At 41.3% G+C, this 22328-nt stretch overlaps 1 protein-coding gene across 1 annotated transcript in view; it reads right to left on the bottom strand.

Annotated features, from left to right (window-relative positions):
* The window catches only part of LOC114030696 (squalene monooxygenase-like), a 34922-nt gene extending 21810 nt beyond the window's left edge, over positions 1-13112 (bottom strand). The window contains exon 1 of the mRNA XM_027845565.1: positions 12739-13112. Coding sequence (XP_027701366.1) covers positions 12739-13029 — 291 coding nt within the window. The 5' untranslated portion in view covers positions 13030-13112. The remainder of the gene's footprint in view (positions 1-12738) is intronic.
* Positions 13113-22328: the final 9216 nt, after the last annotated feature.

The raw sequence follows: 22328 nt of genomic DNA, 5'->3' as shown, positions 1-22328 counted from the left end.
TCTTGTGTTAATAATAGATATTTATTAAACATCTATTATGTGCCTGGAACTGTGCTATGGATACAAATATGAAAAAGAAAGCCATGTCCTCAAGGAACTTACAACTTAACAGGGAAGACAAGACACTGAAAATGAAAAGGGAGAAGAGGAAGGTAGCTGGTATAGGGGCATGATGGAGAAGCCAGGTGGGAAAGAGGGAGACATGGCTACTTTGGGGGCTCTTCTTAAATGACGGTTTGAAGAAGAATTTTTTTCTCCTCTCTCGACTGTAATTTTTATTACCTTTTTAATGATTCATATAATGATTAATTTGCATCTTATAAGTTTATAATTTAAAATTCCATCCTTCTTCTGGGAAACGTCAATGAATTTATATTTCTTGCTAGAGAACAAATGCATGTTCACATATATTTGTATATAGCTGTATTAATTAAAGCCATTCCCCCTTGTAAAGCTCTGTGGGTATTTGGAAGTTTACTCTTCCAACCCCTACGGCTTCTGAGTTAACAATCTTATATAAAATCCAAAAAGATAAGGCAAGGTGTATTGAAGTCAACTCCAACAACTCTCTTTGTTAAATTTGCAATGTGAGCATTTACAGCTTGGAAATCAGCAGCTACAAATCATTAATTGTTTAGGCTTTAAAACATGATGTTTAGCTTCTAATGCCCTACGTAACTTAGCCCCAGTCTATCTTTCTTTACTGGACAGCATTACTTCCCTGCCCATACTCTGTGATCCAACCTGAATTTCTAATTAATTTGTGAAATTATGAAATGGGATAGGCAAACCAGGTTCTTTGGGCTGGGAAAGACCACAATGGCAGCAGGAAGTAAGGTGGCAATTACACTTTAATAAGGCACAGAAGGTACAGGAGAAAATGGCAGACAGTGCAGAGACAAGCAGCAAAAAGGGGTACAGAGGCAGATGGTATGGGGATTGGGGCATAGGGTGATGAAGGAAGGCGGGGAATAGTGGGGAAGAGAATAGGGAGGAGAGGCATAATAATCACTCATGTAACCATGGGTTGGAGTTGGAAGAACTGGTCAGCATGGACCCGATGGAGATGGAATAGCGCTGGGGGTGGGATGTGCGGAGTTTGAAGTATCATTTTTACAGGGTTTTTTGGGGGGACCAGACTAACTCTTATCTGGTGCTACCCTAGGGGTTAGCTCATTAACATATTTAAATAATCTCAAAGTTGTCAGTAAGTGAACATATCCATGTCATCTCAGAGTTACCAGCATCATTTGGAGTTCTGCTGACCTTAATGTGGATGTCTGGAACTTTCCTGAGATGTACAGATCATAGAACCAAAGGCAGACTACGACAAGATACAATTTTAACCCACAGTCAAACTGGCCTTCTGGCTGTTTCTTCCTCACAACGCTCCATTTCCCATCCCTAGGCCTTTGAACTGGCGGTTCCCTATTCCTGGAATTCACTCCCTCCTCGCCTCCAACTCATAGAGCACTTTTTTCCTTTAAGATGCAGCTCAAGCACCATCAGTTGCATGAAGCCTTTCTGATCTTCTTTCCCACAACTGCTAGTGGCTTCCCTACCACAGTACCTTATACTGAACTACTCTGTGTTTTTAGTTTTATATTTATACTATGTATGCATACACACACACACACACATATGTATGTATTGTCTCTCCCATTAAAATATAAATTTGTTGCTGGTCTGGGTAGTTCCATTATTTGTAGTTGCAGCCCCAGACTTGTACAGTGTTTGATGGCACACAGTAAACTTAATACTTTTTATTTGAGTGAAAACAAATGCTCAAGACCTACCAAAGCTTGAAAAGTTGTATTTTCTATCAACGAAAGGAGTATAACAATATAATTGTGTATTGATCTTCCCTTTCTCTATCACATTTAAGTTTCTGTTAATACTATTTTGCTAAAATTTAAGTGCCTATGGAGTAGAGGAAGCTTAAGTTTTCTGTGTTTTTCCTTCTTTCGTGAGTTTGGGCATTCTATTTCTAAAATGTACTACACAAATAAGAAATTCTAGACAACGTAGTAATTATGGGATTTTATAATCGAAAGGGATCTTGGAAATAATCTAGTCCAAATCCTATTTTATTATGAATCAATCTAATCAATCTAATATCAGCATAATCACCACTTGTTTATTATCTCATAATAGACATCTATATAATTTTCCTGTCTCTTTCCACAGGGCTTCAATAGTTTTCTCAAGCTACTTCTGCCATAGTGATGGTACTTGACTTTCTTGGATTTCTGTCCTTAGTATTTCCAGATAACTACACATTTCCTCCCATAGTCATTATTTTGACATTGGCCACAGCAATACTGTTATGTGTAAGTCCTAAAAATGTTTTTATATTTTGTCAGACATTGAGGGAGAACATGTTAATTCATAATGGTTACCAGCTTTTTAAAAATCTAGTCTGTTTTGGCGTAGTTGGTCTACTAGCTATGTGCCATCAAACTCAAAAACGACTTTTCAAAATTCTAGTCTCAGTTGGGGGACGAGATAATCAAAAGCAAACACTTCCGAGGAGGGACAGGGTCAAAAGAGAGAATAGAATAAATGGGGGGTAGGATAGGATGATGGGAAATATACTTAGTTTTTCACAACAGGACTACTATGGAAGTGTTTTACATGACTACACATTTATAACCTGTATTGAGATGCTTGCCTTTTCAATGAGGGTGGGTGGGGAGGGAGGAAGGGAGAAAATCTGTAACCCAAAGTTTTAAAAACACATGTTAAAAATACAAAAAATGAAAAGAAAAAAAAAACAAAAAAAACCCCAAAAAAACAAAATTCTAGTCTTACTATTCTTATCTATTTTCCAAACTTGTTCAAGTCATCAGCATGTTTCCTATTTGTGTTATTATTTGGTGGCATTTCTAGAGTTTGTATCACGTGCAGATTTTCAAGGCCTTCAAGTTCAACTTGTCCCTTTTCAGATTTAAGCAACTCCTCAATCCCTACTCTTATTTTTATCTAAACTGGACTTAGAAATGAAGCTTTTTCTTAGGGTTGTCCTACAATAATCTCTAATACATAGTTGTGAAATCTGAAGCTAAGGATACCATTAACAAAGGGCAGTATGAAATACTTGCCTATACCAAATATGATTTGTTTCCAATTTTGTTACTATGTAATATAGGCACATAATAAATGATTCATATCTGCAACTCATTTCATGTTCACTCAGTTTGCCTGCTTTAGTGATCAGCACCATCTAAAAATCTGGGGGGGGGGGGGGGCGTTGGGTAGTCTGATTTCTGCTGAGGTACCTTGGATCCTTGTGGTACCACAGCACAAAGGACCACAACTTATTCTGCTATCCGTCATGGACAGGCTGGTCATCATGACAGCTCCAAGGCAGCCAGCAAGTTTACACTACCCTGTCTATTTCTCAGATTTATAGGAGTGGTTGTATGACAATGGCTGGGATGCTAAACCCATCGGTGGAGTCACCAGGGTCCAGTCGACAATGTTTCAGAGTTCCTTCTAGGCCTTCACAGTGACTGTAGCAGTCTTAAAGCACACAAAGACATTTGTTATCAAGTGAATTTTATTAACGACTTGAATAAAAGTATAGGTGGTATACTCAGCAAATGTGCAGACAACACAAAGCTAGGATGGGTAACTCACACAGTTCCTAAAGGATCTTGACAGGATGGAGCACTGGGATGAAACTACTAAAATGAAATTCAAAAGAAATAAGTGTAAAGTCTTACACAGGTTTAGAAAAATCCATTTTCAAAGTATAAGATGGGGGAGGTACGGCTAGTCAGCATTCTAAAAAAAAAAATATGGGCTTTAGAGGCCTGCAACTTCAGTGAGTCAACAGTGTAATATGACAGCCAAAAAAAGCTATTGAGATTTGGGGCTGCATTTAGAGGGGCAGAGCTTTCAAGAACAGAGAGATGACAGCCTCACTCTGCTGCTCATGCTAGATCTTATCTGGAGTACTGTGGTCAATTCTAGAATTACAGTTTAAGAAGGGCACTGATAAGCCAGAGAGGATCCAGAGGGGGTTGGCAATCAGGATAGCAAAGAGCCCTGAGGCTATGTTATATGAAGAAAGCATAGACATTTAGCTTGAAGACTGGGCGAGGACATAAAAGTTGTATCCAAATACTAAGTATTTGGAGGGCTGTCACATAGAGGAGGAGGTTAGACTTGTTTAGCAAAGGATGGAAACTGGAAAATTTAGATTTGATCTCACAAAAAACTGAGTAACAAGTTGAACTGCCTCAAAATTGGATGAGCTGCCCGGAGGGGTGGCAGGTTCCCTTTCGCTGAGCTCAAGGGCTAGATAACCACTTATTGGGTATGTGATAGTTGTGACTCCTTTTGGAAATGGCTGTTGAGGTCCCTCTTCCAATACTCAAAATTCTATGATTTTGTGAAAGACTTGTCTTACCACCACCTCCCTCCACCCCACATGAAGTAAACAACAGGTTGGGCTTTGAGGGGTTTCACTTCTAGCTTAAAAAATTTTTTCCTCATCGTGTTCAATAGAGTTCAGATAGAAACAGTCCTGAGGCAAAATAATACCTTATTCTTTTGTATTTAATGTTCCGTGGACTTTGCACAGATAAATTAAATAACTGCCATTTGTGGATGAACTAAAGTATTAAGGATTTAAGTTCATCTTCTGTAGGTTCACTGAAAAGTCTCCCATAATTGCTATTGTTATGTTTACTTGAAATAATAAGGAGGCAGAGTAGGCAGCTAGGTGGGCAGTGGCTAGATTAGTGGACTGGGAATTAGGAAGACCTGAGTTTATCCTGTCTTATAATTACTATCTCTGTGATCTTGGGCAAGTCACTCAACCTGTTTTAGTCTCAATTTCCTCATCTGTAAAATGGGGATAATAACAGCACTTACTCTCACAGGCTGTTGTAAGAAACAAAGGAGATAACATGTAGAACACTTTGCAAATTTTAAAGCACTCTATAATGCTGGTTATTATTATTATTCAATGTTCTATAGTGGTTACAGAACCAGCCTCTTAGAAACTCCCTAAACCAATAATCCCAGATCTAGTGTCCAATTCTGCATCTGGTGCAATGGATCTCTGGGAGCCAAAACGTTCAAAAAAGCAAATAATTTAATACAAATATATTTATCAAGGAGGTTAAGTGCAACCTGCTAGGAGGGCTCCGGGGGTTTTAGAAGTTATCTGCCCAAGTCCTAAAAACTGTTCTATACTCTTCTTCACCAAAAGGTCCACAGTTGGGTTCTAGATCAATCCACCCTCAGGGCAAAGTTAAACCTAGTATGCCCCAGGTTTGCACCACAACCTCCTGTTCTCAACAGTCCCAGATGATGTTGTGGGAGTTGGGAGGGAGGGAGGAGGATGGCTAATTCACATCTCTTCTAGTCCATCAGTATCTTGGTCCATCCAGTGTTTTAAAAATAGTGATAATTGTTTTAAGTTTAAAACATGCGCCAATGATAATAACATCAGGAATATCTGGTAGAAAATGTGGCATTTTTAAGAAAGACAGTTAAAACCCATTATGATTCTGTCTAGTCTTAAGCCCATTACAATCTCAGAACTAAGTAAAATTCCAAGTTAAAGAAGGAATCAAGTCAAAAGATCAAGCTATATGGCTCCACCAAAAAAAACAAACAAACAACCCCCTCCCCCCCAAAAAATTTCAAAGGGCTCTTCTATCTCAAGGAATCTTTCTCCAATGACATCAAAGTGTCATTTAGACTGGAAAAATATAAAATTCTTCACTTAAGTCAACAGCAGACTGGCATTTTGGAATAAGAGCTGAATGTCAAGAACACATTTAAAGCAATTAACATCTATGTAATGTCGGTCCATGCATACCTCTGGAATGGAAAAATGGACAGAACAGATCTGGAAAGCATTTTAATAAAAAACACATACAATATCAGTGAAATGAAGGCCTTTTCCACTCTAGGTCAACTATCACTTCCTTGCCAAGAAAAAAAAAGGAGAGGGAAGATTGATAGTCTTAAGACTACAAGAAAAACAGGTTAAAAACCTGAAGAAATATTTCTGGAACAAGCAGAAATAACTTCACTAAGTAAGAGTAAGGCTGCTTACAGACACACACCATTGGATGTGTCAAACACAACTGAATGTGGTTTACTTCCCCAGTAGAGCCTATAAAATGAATGAATGAAAGAAAAAGCATTTATTAAACACTTACCAAGTATAAAGCACTGTGCTGAGATCCAAGAATGGAATCAAAGGCCCTCTACTGAAGACACCCAAATCAACTGAGTCAACAAAATGCTTACAAAGCATTGAACAATGGCTGGATTGGTTTGTGGAAACAGAGGAGAAGCAATTCAGGACCTGCCACTGCCACCAAAAATTACAGAAGGGTTATCCTGAAGGAACCCAATTTTAATGAACAATGTAGGTTATACAAAGAAATAGTAGAAACTATACAACATGTCACTGAAGAACAATATATTTTTACCTAGGAAAACATGATCGGTGGCAAGAGTTTTACCTCCAAAGCTTAATGTCATTCATGGACTGATAAAATGACAGATACTCACACTACAAATACAGACTTCAAAATATCCTGGAGAATTTGACCAATTAACTTCACTGGAACTGGAATACAGACTGGTCCATAAAAACAAGTCCATTTTTAATAAATGTCACTGTACTAAATATCCACTATCCAAACTACATGGAAATGGAAATCTTTCCAAATTTAACACTCTAGCAAAGAAAGGAACAAGATGAGGTTTCTTTTCATCTCAACTGTGATGTCTACCACAAGAATTGTACCAAGGGTGATTTTGGTGTGTCTGCCAAGGATGAATGTATATCTGAATCCCCTCACTCAACTACAAAAAGCAGTTATTTTGTCCATCTGTCCAATAGTCCAGAAAATACAGAAGACTAATATAGGATAGTGACTTGTCCCAGGACTGTTTCTATCTGAACCCCATCAAAAAAGAGAAGATGAATGAAATGATAATAAAATACAGGAGTATGGCACAGTGGATGGAGGAACTTCTGCCTCAAACACTTACTGGCTATAAAACCATAGGCTAGTCACTTAACCAATTAGTACCTGAAAGGAAGCTTCCATACAGGATTAGATGAGGGAACTGAGTATTTTCAGCCTGAAGACAAGACCCAGAGGACATGAATGTTGTCTTTTGTTTGGCCCCAGCAAGCAGAACCAGGAACAACAGTGGAAGTTACAAAGAGGAAAATGTAGGCTTCATATCAGGTAAGTTTACTGAACTATAGATGGACTCTTCTGGGGTTATGGGCTGGATTAAGCTGCTGAGGCCCATTCCACCTGAAAATTCTGTATTCTTTATCACCCCCAAGTTCAGTCCTGTATTTCCAACTGCTGCTTGATCTCTCTTCCTTGATTTCTTCTAGCACCTCAAATTCACATATCCAAGACCAAATTCATTTCCCTTATGCCCCAAATCTGCCTCTCCTCACAACTCTCTTTTTAAAAAATTTATTTTATTTTTAATTTATGGAATAAAACATGCATTTCCACAACATAGTATAATAAAAAAGATGACTGCAAAACAAGGGAGAATGTTTTCCTGAGCTTGATGCATCTGTAGAGGGAGCTCTGATAGGGAGATAACACCTATCATCAAAGATCTAGCAATTTAAAAAGGAGGAAGAAGGGCACAAGAGGGGTTTGTGGGGTTCCACCACAATGTGTTGGCTAGCAATAGAGGGTTTAAGTCACTTGCTTAGATAAATCTATGACTCTGAGGGAAAAACATAGGTGACTTGAATGAGCAGGTAGTTGGAGAAGCTTTACTGAAAATGAGAAACAACCAAAATGACCACAAAATGATCTGATCTGAAACTGAAGTAGTGAGTTAAGGATGAAGAGGAAGGTCACACAAGACAATTCCTTTACTTTGAAACTGTTCTCCAGAGTTACCAGTGGACTCTTCATTGCCAAACACGATGGACTTTTCTCAATCATTCTTCTTAACAGCTGGGCTGCAAACAGCACTGCTGACCACTCCACCTCTTCTCCTGGATCTTTTCCTCTCTGGGTTTTTATGCTCCCTTCTGGTTCATTCTCAGTCTCCTGTGTGGGTTCAGTGGGTCCTTTTCTCTTATCTCTCTGTACTCTTACTTAGTGAACTCATTGGTTCTCATAGGTTTTAAAATATCAGCTCTATGCAAATGTCTCAAGGATCTACATATCCACCCCAAGCCTCTTTCCTGAGATCCAGTCCTGCATCACCAAATGCCTACTGAACATTTTAAACTGTCTCTTAAATACCTCAAATTCAAGCATGCCCCAAACAGAACCTTTTTCCTGAAACCAACTGCTCTTCCAAACTTCTCTATTAGTGTCAGAGGCACTACCATCCTTCCAGTCGCCCAAGTTTGTAACTGGAGTGTTAGATTCAACTCTTCATTCTCACTCATGCCATATATCCAATCAGCTGATAAATCCTCCTGTTTCTCCCTCCCCAACACCTCTTGCATTCATTCCCTTCTGACTCCTTATAAAGCCACCATCTTAGTTCAGATCCACATCACTTCTCATCTGGACTACTGCAACAGCCTCCTCACTAGTCTTCCTACTTCAGGTCTTCTAGTTTCAATCTATTATCCACACACCTAGCAAAATTATTTTCCTTAAGCACTATTCTGATCATGTCACCTCTCTATTCAATTAATTCTACTGGCTCCCAATTGTCTCCAGAATAAAACACAACCTCCTCAGTTTGCCATTTAAAAATCCTTCACCACCTAGCCCCAGCCCTTTTCCAGTCTCATCCCACATTATTCCCCTTCCTGTACTCGATGCTCAACTCAAACTATCCCGCTCACTGTTCCTCACACATAACACTTAATATCTTCAGTCTCCATGTCTCTGCACTGGCTGCCCTCCATGCCTGGAAGACATACACTCCCCTTCCCTTGGGACTCAGTGAATTCCTAGGTCCCTCAAGATTCAGCTCAAGCTGAATCTAGGAAGTTAGGTGGCTAAGTGGATAGTGATAGGACCGGAGAGAGGAAAATTTGAGTTCAGCTACTTAACTAGTTGTGTCACTAGGCAAGTCATTTAACTTCTCTGAGTCTTAGTTTCCTCATCAGTAAAATGGGGATAATCACAGCATCTACCTCCTAGGTTTGTGGTGAAGATCAAACAAGATATTTGTAAAGTGCTTAGCACAGTGCCTGACACATAAAGCATTTATTAAATGCTTGTTTCCTACTCTGAGGTTTCCTCTCATACCCTGCAAATTGGTATAGATAACAAAAAAATACGGCAATACTCAGTGCTGGAGGGGTTGAAGGCATACTAATATACTCTCAGTGGAGCTGACAAGTGTAAGAACCTTTTTGGAAAGCAATTTGGAATCATGCAAATAAAATGACTCAAATGTCCATACAGAGATTTCATTACTAGGTTGATATCCCAAGGAAGCCACCGATAAGAAGAAAGTTTCTATATACACCGAAATATTTATAACAGCATTTTTTTGTGATAGCAAAGAATTGGAAACAAAAGTAGATGCTCATAGATTTAGGGAATGACCAAATAATACTATTACATATTTAAATGACATGTAAATAAAATTATTACATGTAACATAATATATGAATGTAACGTAATATTACTATGCTGTAAGAAATGATGATTGTGATGAATACAGAGAAGCACGGAAAGACCTACATGAAGTGATTACAGAGGGAAGTAAGCAGAATCAAGACAATATACACAATGCCTACACCAATGTAAATGGAACGATCATACACAAAAAAATCAAAAGCAAATATAGCAAAATCATAAAGATCAGGCATGACTGGAATGAAAAGATGAGAAGACACCACCAATCTACTCCTTCATTGAGGTGGGAGGTCCAGAAGTGTTGCACATTAAACATGTTTTCAAATTTTTTTCAACATACTGATTTTTTCCCTCTTCTTTTTTCTTTTCTTTGTCTTTAAAAATACTATTTGTTATATGGGATGAGCCTTTTAGAAGGGAGAGAGGAAGGAATACTGGGGAAAACTATGATGACGTAAAAAACAGAAGCCACTAATACAAACTTATTTTTAAAAATTCTTGTTTCTTTCTTCATGCTTTAGCTTCTACGTGAATCCTTTCCTGATACCTCCCATTTACTTGTATCCTCCTCAAACTACAATGTATTTATCTTGTATTTATTATCCACATACTCATATACTCATATGTATTGTCTCACTTGATAGAATTAAGCTCCTAAACAGAGACTTTTATTTCTGTCTTTATATCCCCAAGACAGTTGAGTACAATACCCAACACAAAATGTCTGTTGACTGGTTTTAATATTAGGCAAGTGGAATGGGTTTCAAGTTCTTCTCACAAAACAGATAAAGAAACTAATTTTTCAACCATCTTACTTTCAGAAATCTAAACTCAAAGGAGAGAAGAATTTTAAGTCTACTGGGCAGAAGCTGGAAAAGGAATCAAACAAATATTCACTACATGTCTACTACGTGTAAAAGACTATTGTTGTTCAGTCTAGTCTGACTCTTTGTGAACCCAAGTGGGGTTTCTCGGCAAAGAGCATGGCTTGCATTTCCTTCTCCAGCTCATTTTACAGATAAGGAAACTGGAGCAAACAGGGTAAGTGACTTACCTAAGGTCACACAGCTAATATGTGTCTGAGGCCACATTTGAACTCAGAAAGATGACTCCACTGTGACTCCAGGCCCAGCACTCTATCTACTGTGCCACCTAGCTGCCTCACCATTAAGTAAGTAGGTCTGTGCCAAATACAAAGAAGTATAAAAGTCTGGGTTCCTGTCCCCAAGGAACTTAATGGTCTATCATTTTGATAAATATTTATTGAGTTTCTACTCTTCACTGTGCTAAGGTAAGGGTGGAGGGAGATACAAATTTGAGTAAGACACAGATTCAGAACTCAGGAAATAATCTAGCAGGAGGTACACAGAAATATGTAATATAAAATGTGAAGAGGCAATGTAATTGCGCTGACAGAGGATAAACGCTGGAGTCACAAAGACCTGGGTTCAGCTCTAGCCTCGTGGTCATATGGTCATACCAACTCTGCATGACCATGGACACAATCACTCAACCTCTCACTGTCCCAGGACATTATCTTATACTCTTAATTTTATGGTTACCCATGAGTTTCCTCACAGCACGAGGACAGAAGAAAGGGTCAGGAGATGAGGGACCAGGAATGGAGATGCATTTGTCCAAGATCATGAAGGGCAGAGAGGATTTCAACTGTTAGAATTATGGGAGTTAGAGAACTTTAGGTAAGAACAGCGCGAGCAAAAAGGCAACAGAAGCTGGAAGGGGTACAAGGAACAAATCAGCCCATGAACCAACAAGCTCAAATGCATTCTCTATAACACTAATCCCTAATATAAAGATGCAGAGGTCGTAGATAGTATCATATTTGAGGAATAGAATGGCCAGTCTGACGGGCATGTACAATATTTGGGGGGAAGGTGTTAACAAGGTTGGAAAGGTAGGATTGTGAAGGGGTTTTAAAAGCCAAACAGAGAATTTATATATATCCTACAGGTAAGAGGGAGCCTCACGAGATCATTTAGTAGACATGGTTACACTTGTGGCTTAGAAAAATCACTTCCGTGGCTCCAGGAGAGTAGCCCAGTATGGATGCAATGCACAGCCAGAGCAGGAGAGAAATAAAGCTGAAAAAAATAATTTGGAGCCAGATCCTGGCCAAGCTTAAAAAATTTAAAAAAAGAAAAAGGCCTAATTTATTCAAAAGCAAAAAGGAACGATGACAATAGTGTGGGAATGTGATCAGATTTATCTACTATGAAAATAAATATGAAGCAGTTGATATTTCCTGTAAATTGGTATAGCTTTTGACGAAGTTTTACATAAAGTTTCCCAACTTCACATACTTTAGCTCAGTCAAATTCTTTCCCTTATATTAAAAACGTAGACCACACACACTCTTTCCCAAGAAAAAGTTGCGCAACATATTGGACTTTAACTTCTGTCCCATCTGAGATTTCCGATGATCAAGTGAATATTCAAGGGCTGAAAGTGAATTTAAGATGTTTGGATTTAGGAGTAAATCAGGAATGCCACCACTTTCTTTCAAAGAATTTTAAAACTGAAGGAAAAGGCCTTAACCACCACCTACTCCTTTCCCATTCCCCATCTCCCACCCCCATTTTAGAGGAGCCACAAGAAGTGTACAAATTATTTGTAGATTTACTGGAGATCTACAGGATTCCTTTTCAGGCATCGGTGGGACTATCTCTGAAGCCCGTTGGAACTGAGAGATTCACTCAGTGAAATTCAAGGAATCTAAAATAATGGCCTCCTATAAAACCTTTAAATCTTTTTATTTCATTCCATTCAATCACTTCATAAGACGAGGTCCCAAACGTCGCTAACACCAGTAATAAGCAAGTAAGCAGTATTAATATTTCACTTGTTCCACTTTTCTTAAGTTAATGTACACACACTTGTCCCAGGACTTTTCTGACAAGAACAAACTTTTCTGGCACGTTAAATGACTCAAGATGACTTCAGGAGCTCTCCACGGCTTTAGAGTCAAAAGAAAATGAAGTTGAATAAAAGAGAAAAGAGGTTTGTGTCCGTTTTAAATCACCATCACCAAAAGATAACCAGCATTAATCTTAACCCCAAAACATTTTCCTACTTTAAAAATGCAGGAAAAAATGGTAAAGTGGTAACGGTAAAGATACTCGTCCACTCGCCAAACCTGAATTTAACTCACCTTCCTGGATTTTAGTTGCTCCTTCTGTGCGGAACCTGATGGCGATTTTGTCCAGAAAAAGCCAACAAATGGCAAAGACGAAAGAATGTCAGAGAAGAGCCCAAATTGAGACTTTTTTGGCTGGTGCCTATGGAGTCCTCCATTCCGATAATGGTATCGGTAAGACAGCACCATACCCAAAGAAAAAAACACTAGCACACACAAGAACAACTCCTTGTTGGCATAAGTTAGAAAGTCCCCACATTTCTTATAAAAATAGGTGAAAGTGGCAATCCCTAGAAAAGTCCACATGGCAGACGGCTGTCTGGGGCTTCGGCTGGGGAGGGCAGTCTCCGTGGCGCTTCTCCTCGCTACTAGCAGCCTGGTCTGCACATTCAGGCGCCTCCGGACACAAGGAGCCCCGGTCAAGTGTCCCTGCGATACGCGTGCCCTAAACTCCCAAGCACCGGCTATAATTCAGATAAAGATAAAATGTTTGGTGAAAGCACCCACTCGGCCGAGGGGTTGGTGGGAAAGCTCAGCACCCGCGCCAAAGGGCGGCACGCCTCGGACCGGCCCCTCGCCCACGGGTGAGGTGGGGGTGGGGTGGGTGGGGTCCGTGGGGGACCGTCCCGAGAGGGAGGCGGCTCCCGAAGCAACGGGAGCTCAGCGTGCCGGCCACGCACGGGCCGGGCAGAGGCAGCGGGCGTGCTGGGTCGCGGGAGGGAGGACACCACAGGGACGCAGCCCGGGCATCCCAGCCGGGCTCGGACGCTGAGGCGGCCGCCGGATGTCACCGGGGGAGTCGGCACACCTGGACGGCGGGGAGCCGCGGGAGTCCTCTCAGGTTCGGCTCGGGACCCGCGCACGCTGGAGCATCCTGGTCGAGTGCCAAGGGGGCTGGCGGAAGGGTTACGAGCCGCCCACCTTCTCTTGCTGAGGGCCGCCAACGCTCCGGGATTGGCGTCCAGGCGGCCGTGAGTCGTCTCTTCCGTCGGCGCGGGGGAGGCGGTGGAGCCGGGGGGGGGGGGGGGGCCCTGGAGGCGCTTCCCGGTAACCAGAGTAACCGAGGGCTCCGGGTGCGCTCCCGCGCCCGCCCCACCCCTCTCGCGCCCGCCCCAGCTCCCGGGCGGCCAATGGCGAGACGCAGCGCACGTAGGCCGACATGGCGCTATGGCGGCAGTGGCCAATAAGAGGCGGAGGGCCCGGTCCGGAGACGCCCGGTGGCCCTAGGGAGAGGTGGCGTGTGTCCCGGGAGGCGGGGAGGGATGCGGGCTGCGCGGCGCTCTCCGCGTGCGAGGGGGTGGATCTGTCTGTGATGGCTGCCGGGGAGGGGAACGGGATGCCCGCCATGGTGGACCTGGCGCGCCAGCCTCCGGCAGTCCTCGCGTTGGGCCTCCTTGTTCCGGTCCTCCCCCCCCCCCCAGCTCGCCCAGCTGGAAGAGCGGGCGAGGAGGCGGCCGCGGGCCTGTGCCCTCGTGGGCAGAGACAGAGCGCGGGGGCGGCGGGCGCACTTCTCACTTCGCCCGTGTGTAAAACGATGATGGCGATGGCCTAGACGGCCTCATTGGTTCCGTCAAGTTGCCAAATCCATGATCTAACACAGAGCAAGAGGAAGGAACTCATTGATGAGTCACCTCTTAACCCAAGACCTGCAAGTTTATAGTTGAGGAAACCGAGGCGGGTTGACTTGCCCAGGGAAGAACCTGAATTTCATTCGTGGTTGGAGACATTTAAGGGGTGTTGTCCATTTCCATTTCTGTAATTGCTACTTGAATAATATTAACTACTAAGAATAAGAATGCCATTTAATACCTGGAGGTTTGCAAAGATCTTTACAGATTTTCTCTCATTTTACAACACCCCTCGGAGGCAGGTGCTGTATTATTATTCCTGTTTTACAGAGAAGGAAACTGTGGCTGAACCAGGTTAAGTGACTTAAAAAAGGTCCCTTCTCTCTAGGAACTTTTAGTCTAATGGGGGAGACAATGGTGAGAACAACTATTTAACAACAAGACATATACAGGATAAATTGGAGATAATTTACTGAGGAGGGAAATTACCATTAAGGATAGGGGAGAGGCTTCTTGCCAAAGGTGAGAGTTAGCTGCCACTTGAAGGAAGCAAGAAGCAAGGAGGCCAAGATGAGGAAGGAGAGTATTCCATTCATTAGGGACAGCCAAGGAAAATGCCCCAACTTGGGAGGTGGAATGTCTCGTTCAAAGAACAACATGGCAGTTCCACTGTCACTAGATGTCAGAATATATGGGGGAACAATGATCCTGGGGGCAGCTCTCAGATGCAGGGGCTGCTGTGTTGCTTGTTTTGGTTTAACTGTTTTGTCTGTTTTACAAAGGAAGGATGGGGAAAGAATCGTTTCAAAACAAAAGGGAACAATAAAATGTTTCTTAAGTTTAAAAAAAACAAAATATATATATATATATATATACATATCTTGATATGAGCTTCACGTCTCTACGTACTGATTCCATTGTAAAATAAGGTTACTGAATCAAAGTCCTTTCCAGTTCTGTAATTTTATAATTATGTAGTATACACAGCATCGTACTAAGCATTCTGCAGGACATAAGAAGGATAAAGTGCCTGTTCTATTGTTGATGTTTGCTCCAAACATTTTCTGTTCCACTTTCACCTTGCCATACCGAAAGAAAAGTTTTTTCCCTCTAAAACAAAAATAAAACCCGGAACCCTAACAAGGTTTAAGTGATTCCTTGAGATTTTTCCCTAATTGAATGAACTCTCTGTGAAAGCTTCAAAGACCTGATGCTAGGAGAAAGAAAAGTGTAAATCACTCAGACCGGACATTTGCCCTGAGTCCTAGCTGCAGGCAATGTCTTTACCTCAGTTTTCTATCTCTTCTCGTTTTTTCAGTCGTGTCCAACTCTTTCTGACCTGGCCCATACTGCCCATGGGGTTTTCTTGGCAAAGATACTATAGTGGTTTGCCATTTACTTCTTTAATGGATAAAGGCAAACCCAGGTTCAGTGACTTCCCTGGGGTCACACAGCTAGTAAGTGTCTGAGGCTGGATTTGAACTCCAGCCAATCTAGATCAGGCATCTTGCCATCTACCATACTGTTGCTGTAGATGTATCACACCCAGCCCCTTAACTCCAATCTATTTTCCAACTCTTGCTCAGAGGATGATAATCAAATCATTATTACTAACACTACTAAATTGGGGTAGTGACATTCTACTACCCTATAGCTACTTCACTCACAAGTCCTGTAACTCTCTAAAGCTCCCTTCTTTGGCTACAACTCTCTAGTAAGTGCTATAAAATGTAAACTCATTGAGGGCAGAGGCTCTGGCCTTTCTCTCATCTTTGTATGAGCAGAGCGCCTGGCACATAGAAAACACTTAACAGTAATTGATAGGTTGATTTCCAACACATTAAAACATAAAAATTATACATTTTTGAAGGAAAAAAATGGACAAAAAAAAGAGAGAGACTCCATCTGGGCAATGTTTGGAAGGTTACAAATATTTCTTTTTCCCATGGATTTATGACCCTGTGTTGTATAAGGCAAGTCTCAGTGTTGCATAATTAGTCCAGACACATGATTAACCATTAAAATGCTTAGTATCCCTCAGAGTAAAAGAAAAAAGAAAAGAAAAGAATACTATTTATAAGCTATGGTTAAGCTGAACTGAGATATGGAGGAAAAAAGGGATGTTCTAAGAATCTGGTGCATTTTGAGAAAAGAGTAAAAGAAGCATTGTAGTTTCACTATTAAGTCCAGCAAGAGGGAGGAGCCCTTTGTGGATTTAACTTAAGATGAAAAAGGGGATCATGTGGTGGGAATGGGAAACATTTGACTGTGACCTTCATTTCCTTGACCCCTCAGTTCTCTCCCAGGCCATTTCCTCTGTACTAGCAGCTCTCTCCTCTTTTCCCCATCTCAAACCCTTGGTGAACCAATTCAACTCTATACCGTCATCTCAAAACTTTTCCAGAGTCCTGGGAAAAGCCTTTTGGAAAGGTTGGTGATAAGTTGAGGCCAAAAGAGACTTGTCTTAAGGAAATGGACCAGGGGTGGGGAACCTGTGCCTCTAGGCCACAAGTGGCCTTCTACATCCTAGGGTGCAGCCTTTTGACTGAGTCCAAGTTTTACAGAAACAAATCCTTTTATTAAGGGGATTTGTTCTCTGAAGTCTGGATTCAGTCAAAGGGCTGTATTTGAGGACTTAACAGGGCCACATGTCCTCAATGCCCCAGTTTCCCTACTCCTGGATTAAGCTAATGATTTTTGTTATTGTTGTTCAACTCTGTCCAACTCTTTGTGACTCCATTTGGGGTTTTCTTGGCAAAAATACTGGAGTGGTTTGCCATTTCCTTCTCCAGCTTATTTTTACAGATGAGGAAAACTGGGGCAAACAGGGTTAAGTGACTTGCCCAGGGTCACACAGTAAGCATCTGAGACTGAATTTGAATTCATGAAGATGAGTCTTCCTGATTCCAAGCCCAGTGCTCTATCCACTGCACCATCTAGCTGCCTGAGCTTCCTTTTAACAAAAAGGAGTTCTTGGCTTTGCCTTTGTTTATATCATTGCCTTGTCTGTTTGTATCAAGGTCACCCCAAATGCCTGAAGGATTAGCCCTAATACACCCCTCCTCCCCCTTTACCACTGAGAAAATTTATTGAAATCTATCAAATTCCTTGAGGGGAATGGCCTTTTCTTCCTTAGAATTGATATGTTAGGCCTACTAACCATGGGTATTCCACAGGACTCTGTCCTGGGCATCTTCTCTTTTCCATCTATACTATTTCACTTGTTGATCTCTCTTGGATTAAATTATCATCTCTATGTGGATGATTCTCAATTCTCCTCATCTAGCCCTAACCTCTACCTCTTTGACCTCCAGTCTTGCATTATGAACTGCCTTTTGGTCATTTAAAACTGAATGTTTGAAGGGCAGGCCAGTTTGGACATCTTTGTCTTAAAGCTAGAAATGGTTGGATGTCAGATTAATATTAAATAAAATTGTTTTTGGCAAACTTGAGCCTAAAAACCTGGAGTATTAGTATTTTTTGGGGGGGTATGAGAGATGATCTCTGAGAATCTCTCGGGAATAAAGCCTTCTCAGGGAGTTAATAGCTTCTTGTTCTGTTCAAACACTTGCAGCCAGTTGACCTTGTAAAGAAACATCCTTTTCAACACTTCTTGTACTTTATCAGACTTCCTCCTCCCTTTCTAAAACTATTGCTTGAAAAAGAAAACCTCCTGCCTTTCCCTGTCTCCAGGCAAGTTGTAAAAGTGTCTTTTGTTCTTTGTTGCTGGGGTAGATTGCCGGGAATAGCCCTGAGGAGGGGGGAGAGGGGATTGCGACTAGGACCTATGTAACCTGTTGTTCTGAACACACCTTCCTGCTCTTCAGTCGGCGCCATTTTTTTTTGGTGCCCTGATTCATTGATAAGGGTTTCTGTACCCCATGGGGGAAGGGGGGGGAAAGAGGTTTGTTAGGCAGTGGGGTTAAGTGACTTGCCTAGGGTCACACAGCTATTAAGTGTCAAGTGTCTGAGGCTGAATTTGAACTCAGGTCCTCCTAACTTCAGTTCTAGTGCTCTATCCACTGCACCACCTAGCTGCTCTGAATATTATTATTAATATTTTTTCAACGCCACAGAATTAAAAAATGTATGAGTGACGGGGCTCGGGCCCAAGCTGAGACCTTAGACTCTTACCCCAAAAGGAACTTGGGTCCCAATTGTCTACTGGCCTTAGAAAACCCCACCTTGGACTCTGCTTGAACTCTCCCACTTGGTCAAGGAAGTCTCTAGTGCTCGCCTGAGGCTATAATCCTATCAACTGGCCTTTCATTATCACCTATGCCCAATCTCAGTTACCCTTAACCAAGCCCATCCTTCATTGTCTGCTATTTCCCTATCACTCAGGCTACTTCCCACCCTTGATCCTATCTAGATCCTATTCTCAACCTCTCAGTCACTCCTATTAAGATCTTCCCTAGACCGCTCCTCCAGTCACCCCAGCCTGTTAGCCACTCCCATCAAGATCCTCCCTAGACCCCTTCTCCCAGACTCCTCCAGTCACCCCAAAATACTTGGCCACTCCTAGATCCCTCCAACAGTCTTTCTGTATATACGATCCATCTTGTTTCCATTAAGGTGCTCAGATTCTTTAAAATCTGGCCTACTTGCATTAGCGGTGCAAATGCTCAGATTCTTTAAGTCTAGCCAAGTGCTCAGATTCTTAGTATCTAGCCAATGACTGAGATTTCTTCTAGCCTGATTGTCAATACAAACATCACAAATGTTCCTTAAGAGTCTGACTAATATGGTGAATCTTTAATAAACCTTGTCTTTGGCTGAAAGAAGGCTGGGGTCAAATTTATTGGGGTAGGACCTGTGTGTCACTATTTTGGGGTCCCAGCACCCCTAAACCTAAACCTCAACATTAGGAATGCCACAGTATAATTTGTATTCGTGAACTATTTTACACTCTGCTTTCTAACAATCTAGTTTATTCCCCTTTGAAAATCCCATTCAATCAACATTTGTCTCCTGTATAAAGTTTTTAATTTCAATCAGTTCATAACTCCATAATTTTTTCTACTTTTACACCATTAAATATACAGTTTTTTCCAAAAACTCTGCACTATTATGTTTTTACTTTTTTGTGTATGTTGGCCTCAACTGTAAGGTCAACAACAGAGGTTGGCCATGACATATATTTCTTTCTTTCTATACATTTTTCATTTTAGTATAGTACTTTGCGTACAATGGATATTCAGTCAAAAAGTTCTTGACTTGGTAATGAGGCAATCATATACAGTTGGGACAACCAGGGGAATTATTCTTCAGCAGTCTTTGATGTGGTGGGCAGCTAGGTGGCACAGTGTCAGGCCTGGAGTCAAGAATACTCATCTTCCTGAGTTCAAATCTGGCCTCAGATACTCACTAGCTGTGTGACCCTCGGTGAGTCACTTACCCGTGTCTGCCTTAGTTTCTTCATCTGTAAAATGAGCTGGAGAAGAAAATGACAAACCACTCCAGTATTTCTGCCAAGAAAACTCTCCCAAAAAAAAGACGTGTTAAAAAAAAAAGAAATCACTTAAAATAGCTTACATTTACACAGTGCCGGTTTGTTCTGAACAATTTGATTTCAAAATGTGTCATCTTACATTTGTCCCTTCATCCATGACTCAGGACTGTTACTGGTTCAGAACTAATCCTGACTACCTGAGCCAATGCTGTTCCCATTCCCATTCCTCACTTTATGCCAAATCACTGTGGCACTAAAGGTGATGATATTATCCATTAGCTTTTCCAGCTACTGCTTCTCCTGCCTCTCAGCTTGATACTGGAGCTGCCCACCACTCTCATGACAGCCAGGTCCTCTGTTCCAAACTGTGTTTCAGCCAAGTTCCCCACTTAGACTGTACTCTACCAAGGCGAGGCTTAGCTGCTCTGGCCCCCAGCCTTGGCCTAGTTCCAACTTCAGTAAAACAAAAAAGTGAGAATTAAGTTGAAGAGAAAGGAGGGAAAAGCCTGAGAAAGGTAGGAAAAGTTAATGCTAAGAAAAACTAAGTGAAAAACTGAAGTAGAAGGTAAGGAAACATTAAAACAATTTCAGTAATTGTTCAGTTGTTTCATTTGTATCCTCTTTGTGATCCCATTTGGGGTTTTCTTGGCATAGAAACTGGAGTGATTTGCTATTTCCTTCTCTGGCTCATTTTCCAGAAGAGGAAACTGAGGCAAACAGAGTCAAGTGACTTGTCCAGGATCAAACAGCTGGGAAACGTCCGAGACTGGATTTGAACCTCGGTCTTGTTCACTGGAGGTCTAGCACTCTATCCACTGCACCACTTAGCTGCCCCAATTACAATAATAGTTTCTAGCTTTTTATGTTCACCTTTCATATATAATTGATTTTAAGTCATTTAATAAATGTTAGTTGCATTGTAATCATAATTTATTATTGATATTAACATTATTTGCTATTAACATTATTTGCATATATACTCACTGTGAACATCTTAGAATATGTTCCTGCCTTCTCAAGTTCACAGAGCAAAGGCTGTCCAGAAGTATTGTCATTTGTATGTTCTCTGAGGCTGTTAAACACCCACACCTCTAAATTCATGGTTTTATATTGAATCTATTTTAATGCTGTTCTGTGTACATGGAAATGTTCTTTTATCTTTTTGTGTCTAAGTTCAAAATGAATAAAAATTGAAAGAAGGCCAAAAAAAGGGGGAAAAGGCTACTTCCCTTGAAACACACACACACACCCCACCTTTCGTAATTTCGTGATTTTGAAAGTCTCACTCACTCTAGGAAAGAGCCAATTCAAGATCTTCGAGGAAGCTTCATTATGGACTTATGATCCAAACCCAAGAGGCTATTAAGATTACTGAGGTCAATCTAGAGCTACTTACAACCTTCCCAGGCAGCTCCAAAAACTCTAAAACCAATTTAGGCTCTCTCTTCTTGGGCTGAGCATCCCAGTGGCCTTGACATTCACTAGAATTTCCTGAAAGAGCACACTGGGAAATTCTATAGTAAATAACATTCATTCAACACTTTTTTTTTTTGGCTTTTTGGTGAGGCGATTGGGGTTAAGTGACTTGCCCATGGTCACACAGCTAGTAAGTGTTAAGTGTCTGAGGCTGGATTTGAACACAGGTCTTCCTGACTCCAAGGTCAGAGCTGTATTCACTGTGCCACCTAGCTGCCCCCATTCAACACATTTTTACTAAGTGCTTATTTACATTTTTTTTTAAATGAAGTACATTCATGGTACCTCCTGAGCCTTCTCTTTTCCCTCTGGGTTGACTCATTAATCCACTATCTATATCTATATCTATATCTATATATAGATATATATATATGTGTATATGTCTATATATATATACATATATACATATACATACATATACATATACACACACACACACATGTGTGTGTGTGTATCTGTCCTCATTCTGATAGGAATGGGTGGCCACTATGCTATAAGTCATTTTCAGGGGCCTAGGAGTAACCCTGGAGTGTGAGGATGAGAATATACTCCCACTACTCACAACTATACCTCCTAACTCCTAACCAGGGTGCTTATTAATCTAGAAATCATTGAAGGTGACTTAAATGACTCTTAAACACTTACCAAACAGAAGGTAGAGCAAGAATAATTAAAACATAAAATTCCACCCATAAACCTATGACACACTCTCCTACCAGTCCACAGTATCTGTGGGGGAAAATGGGCAGATACTAACAAAGTCATAGCATGGAGCCACAAGAATAGAGGACACGTATCCACAGCAGCTCACAACTCTGGCTTTGATGTTGTTCTCCCTCCCGAGCAGTCTGCAAATCATTGACAGGCTGGCCACTCTTTCTGAGCTTCTCTACTCTCTTGCTTGGCATGGCCACTTCAACTGGCTGCTTTTCTTGGACTACTCTTCTGGGCTGCCAAGTCAGTGTAAAACTCTTTCAACATAAGTACCCCCAAGGCTGGGATCTGCAGAGTTTTTCCAGGTTTTCTCCCTTGACTGGGCTCTGGGGTGTGTATGTGTGTGTGTGGGGGGGGGGGAGGTTGGTTTTACTTCTCAGGAAGTAGGAAGCAAT

This window comes from Vombatus ursinus, unplaced genomic scaffold (assembly GCF_900497805.2).
Source record: "Vombatus ursinus unplaced genomic scaffold, bare-nosed wombat genome assembly UNPS02014973.1, whole genome shotgun sequence".
Lineage (NCBI taxonomy): Eukaryota > Metazoa > Chordata > Mammalia > Diprotodontia > Vombatidae > Vombatus > Vombatus ursinus.
The sequence above is the reverse complement of the archived record's forward strand: the minus strand, read 5'-3'. Positions and strand labels throughout refer to the sequence as shown.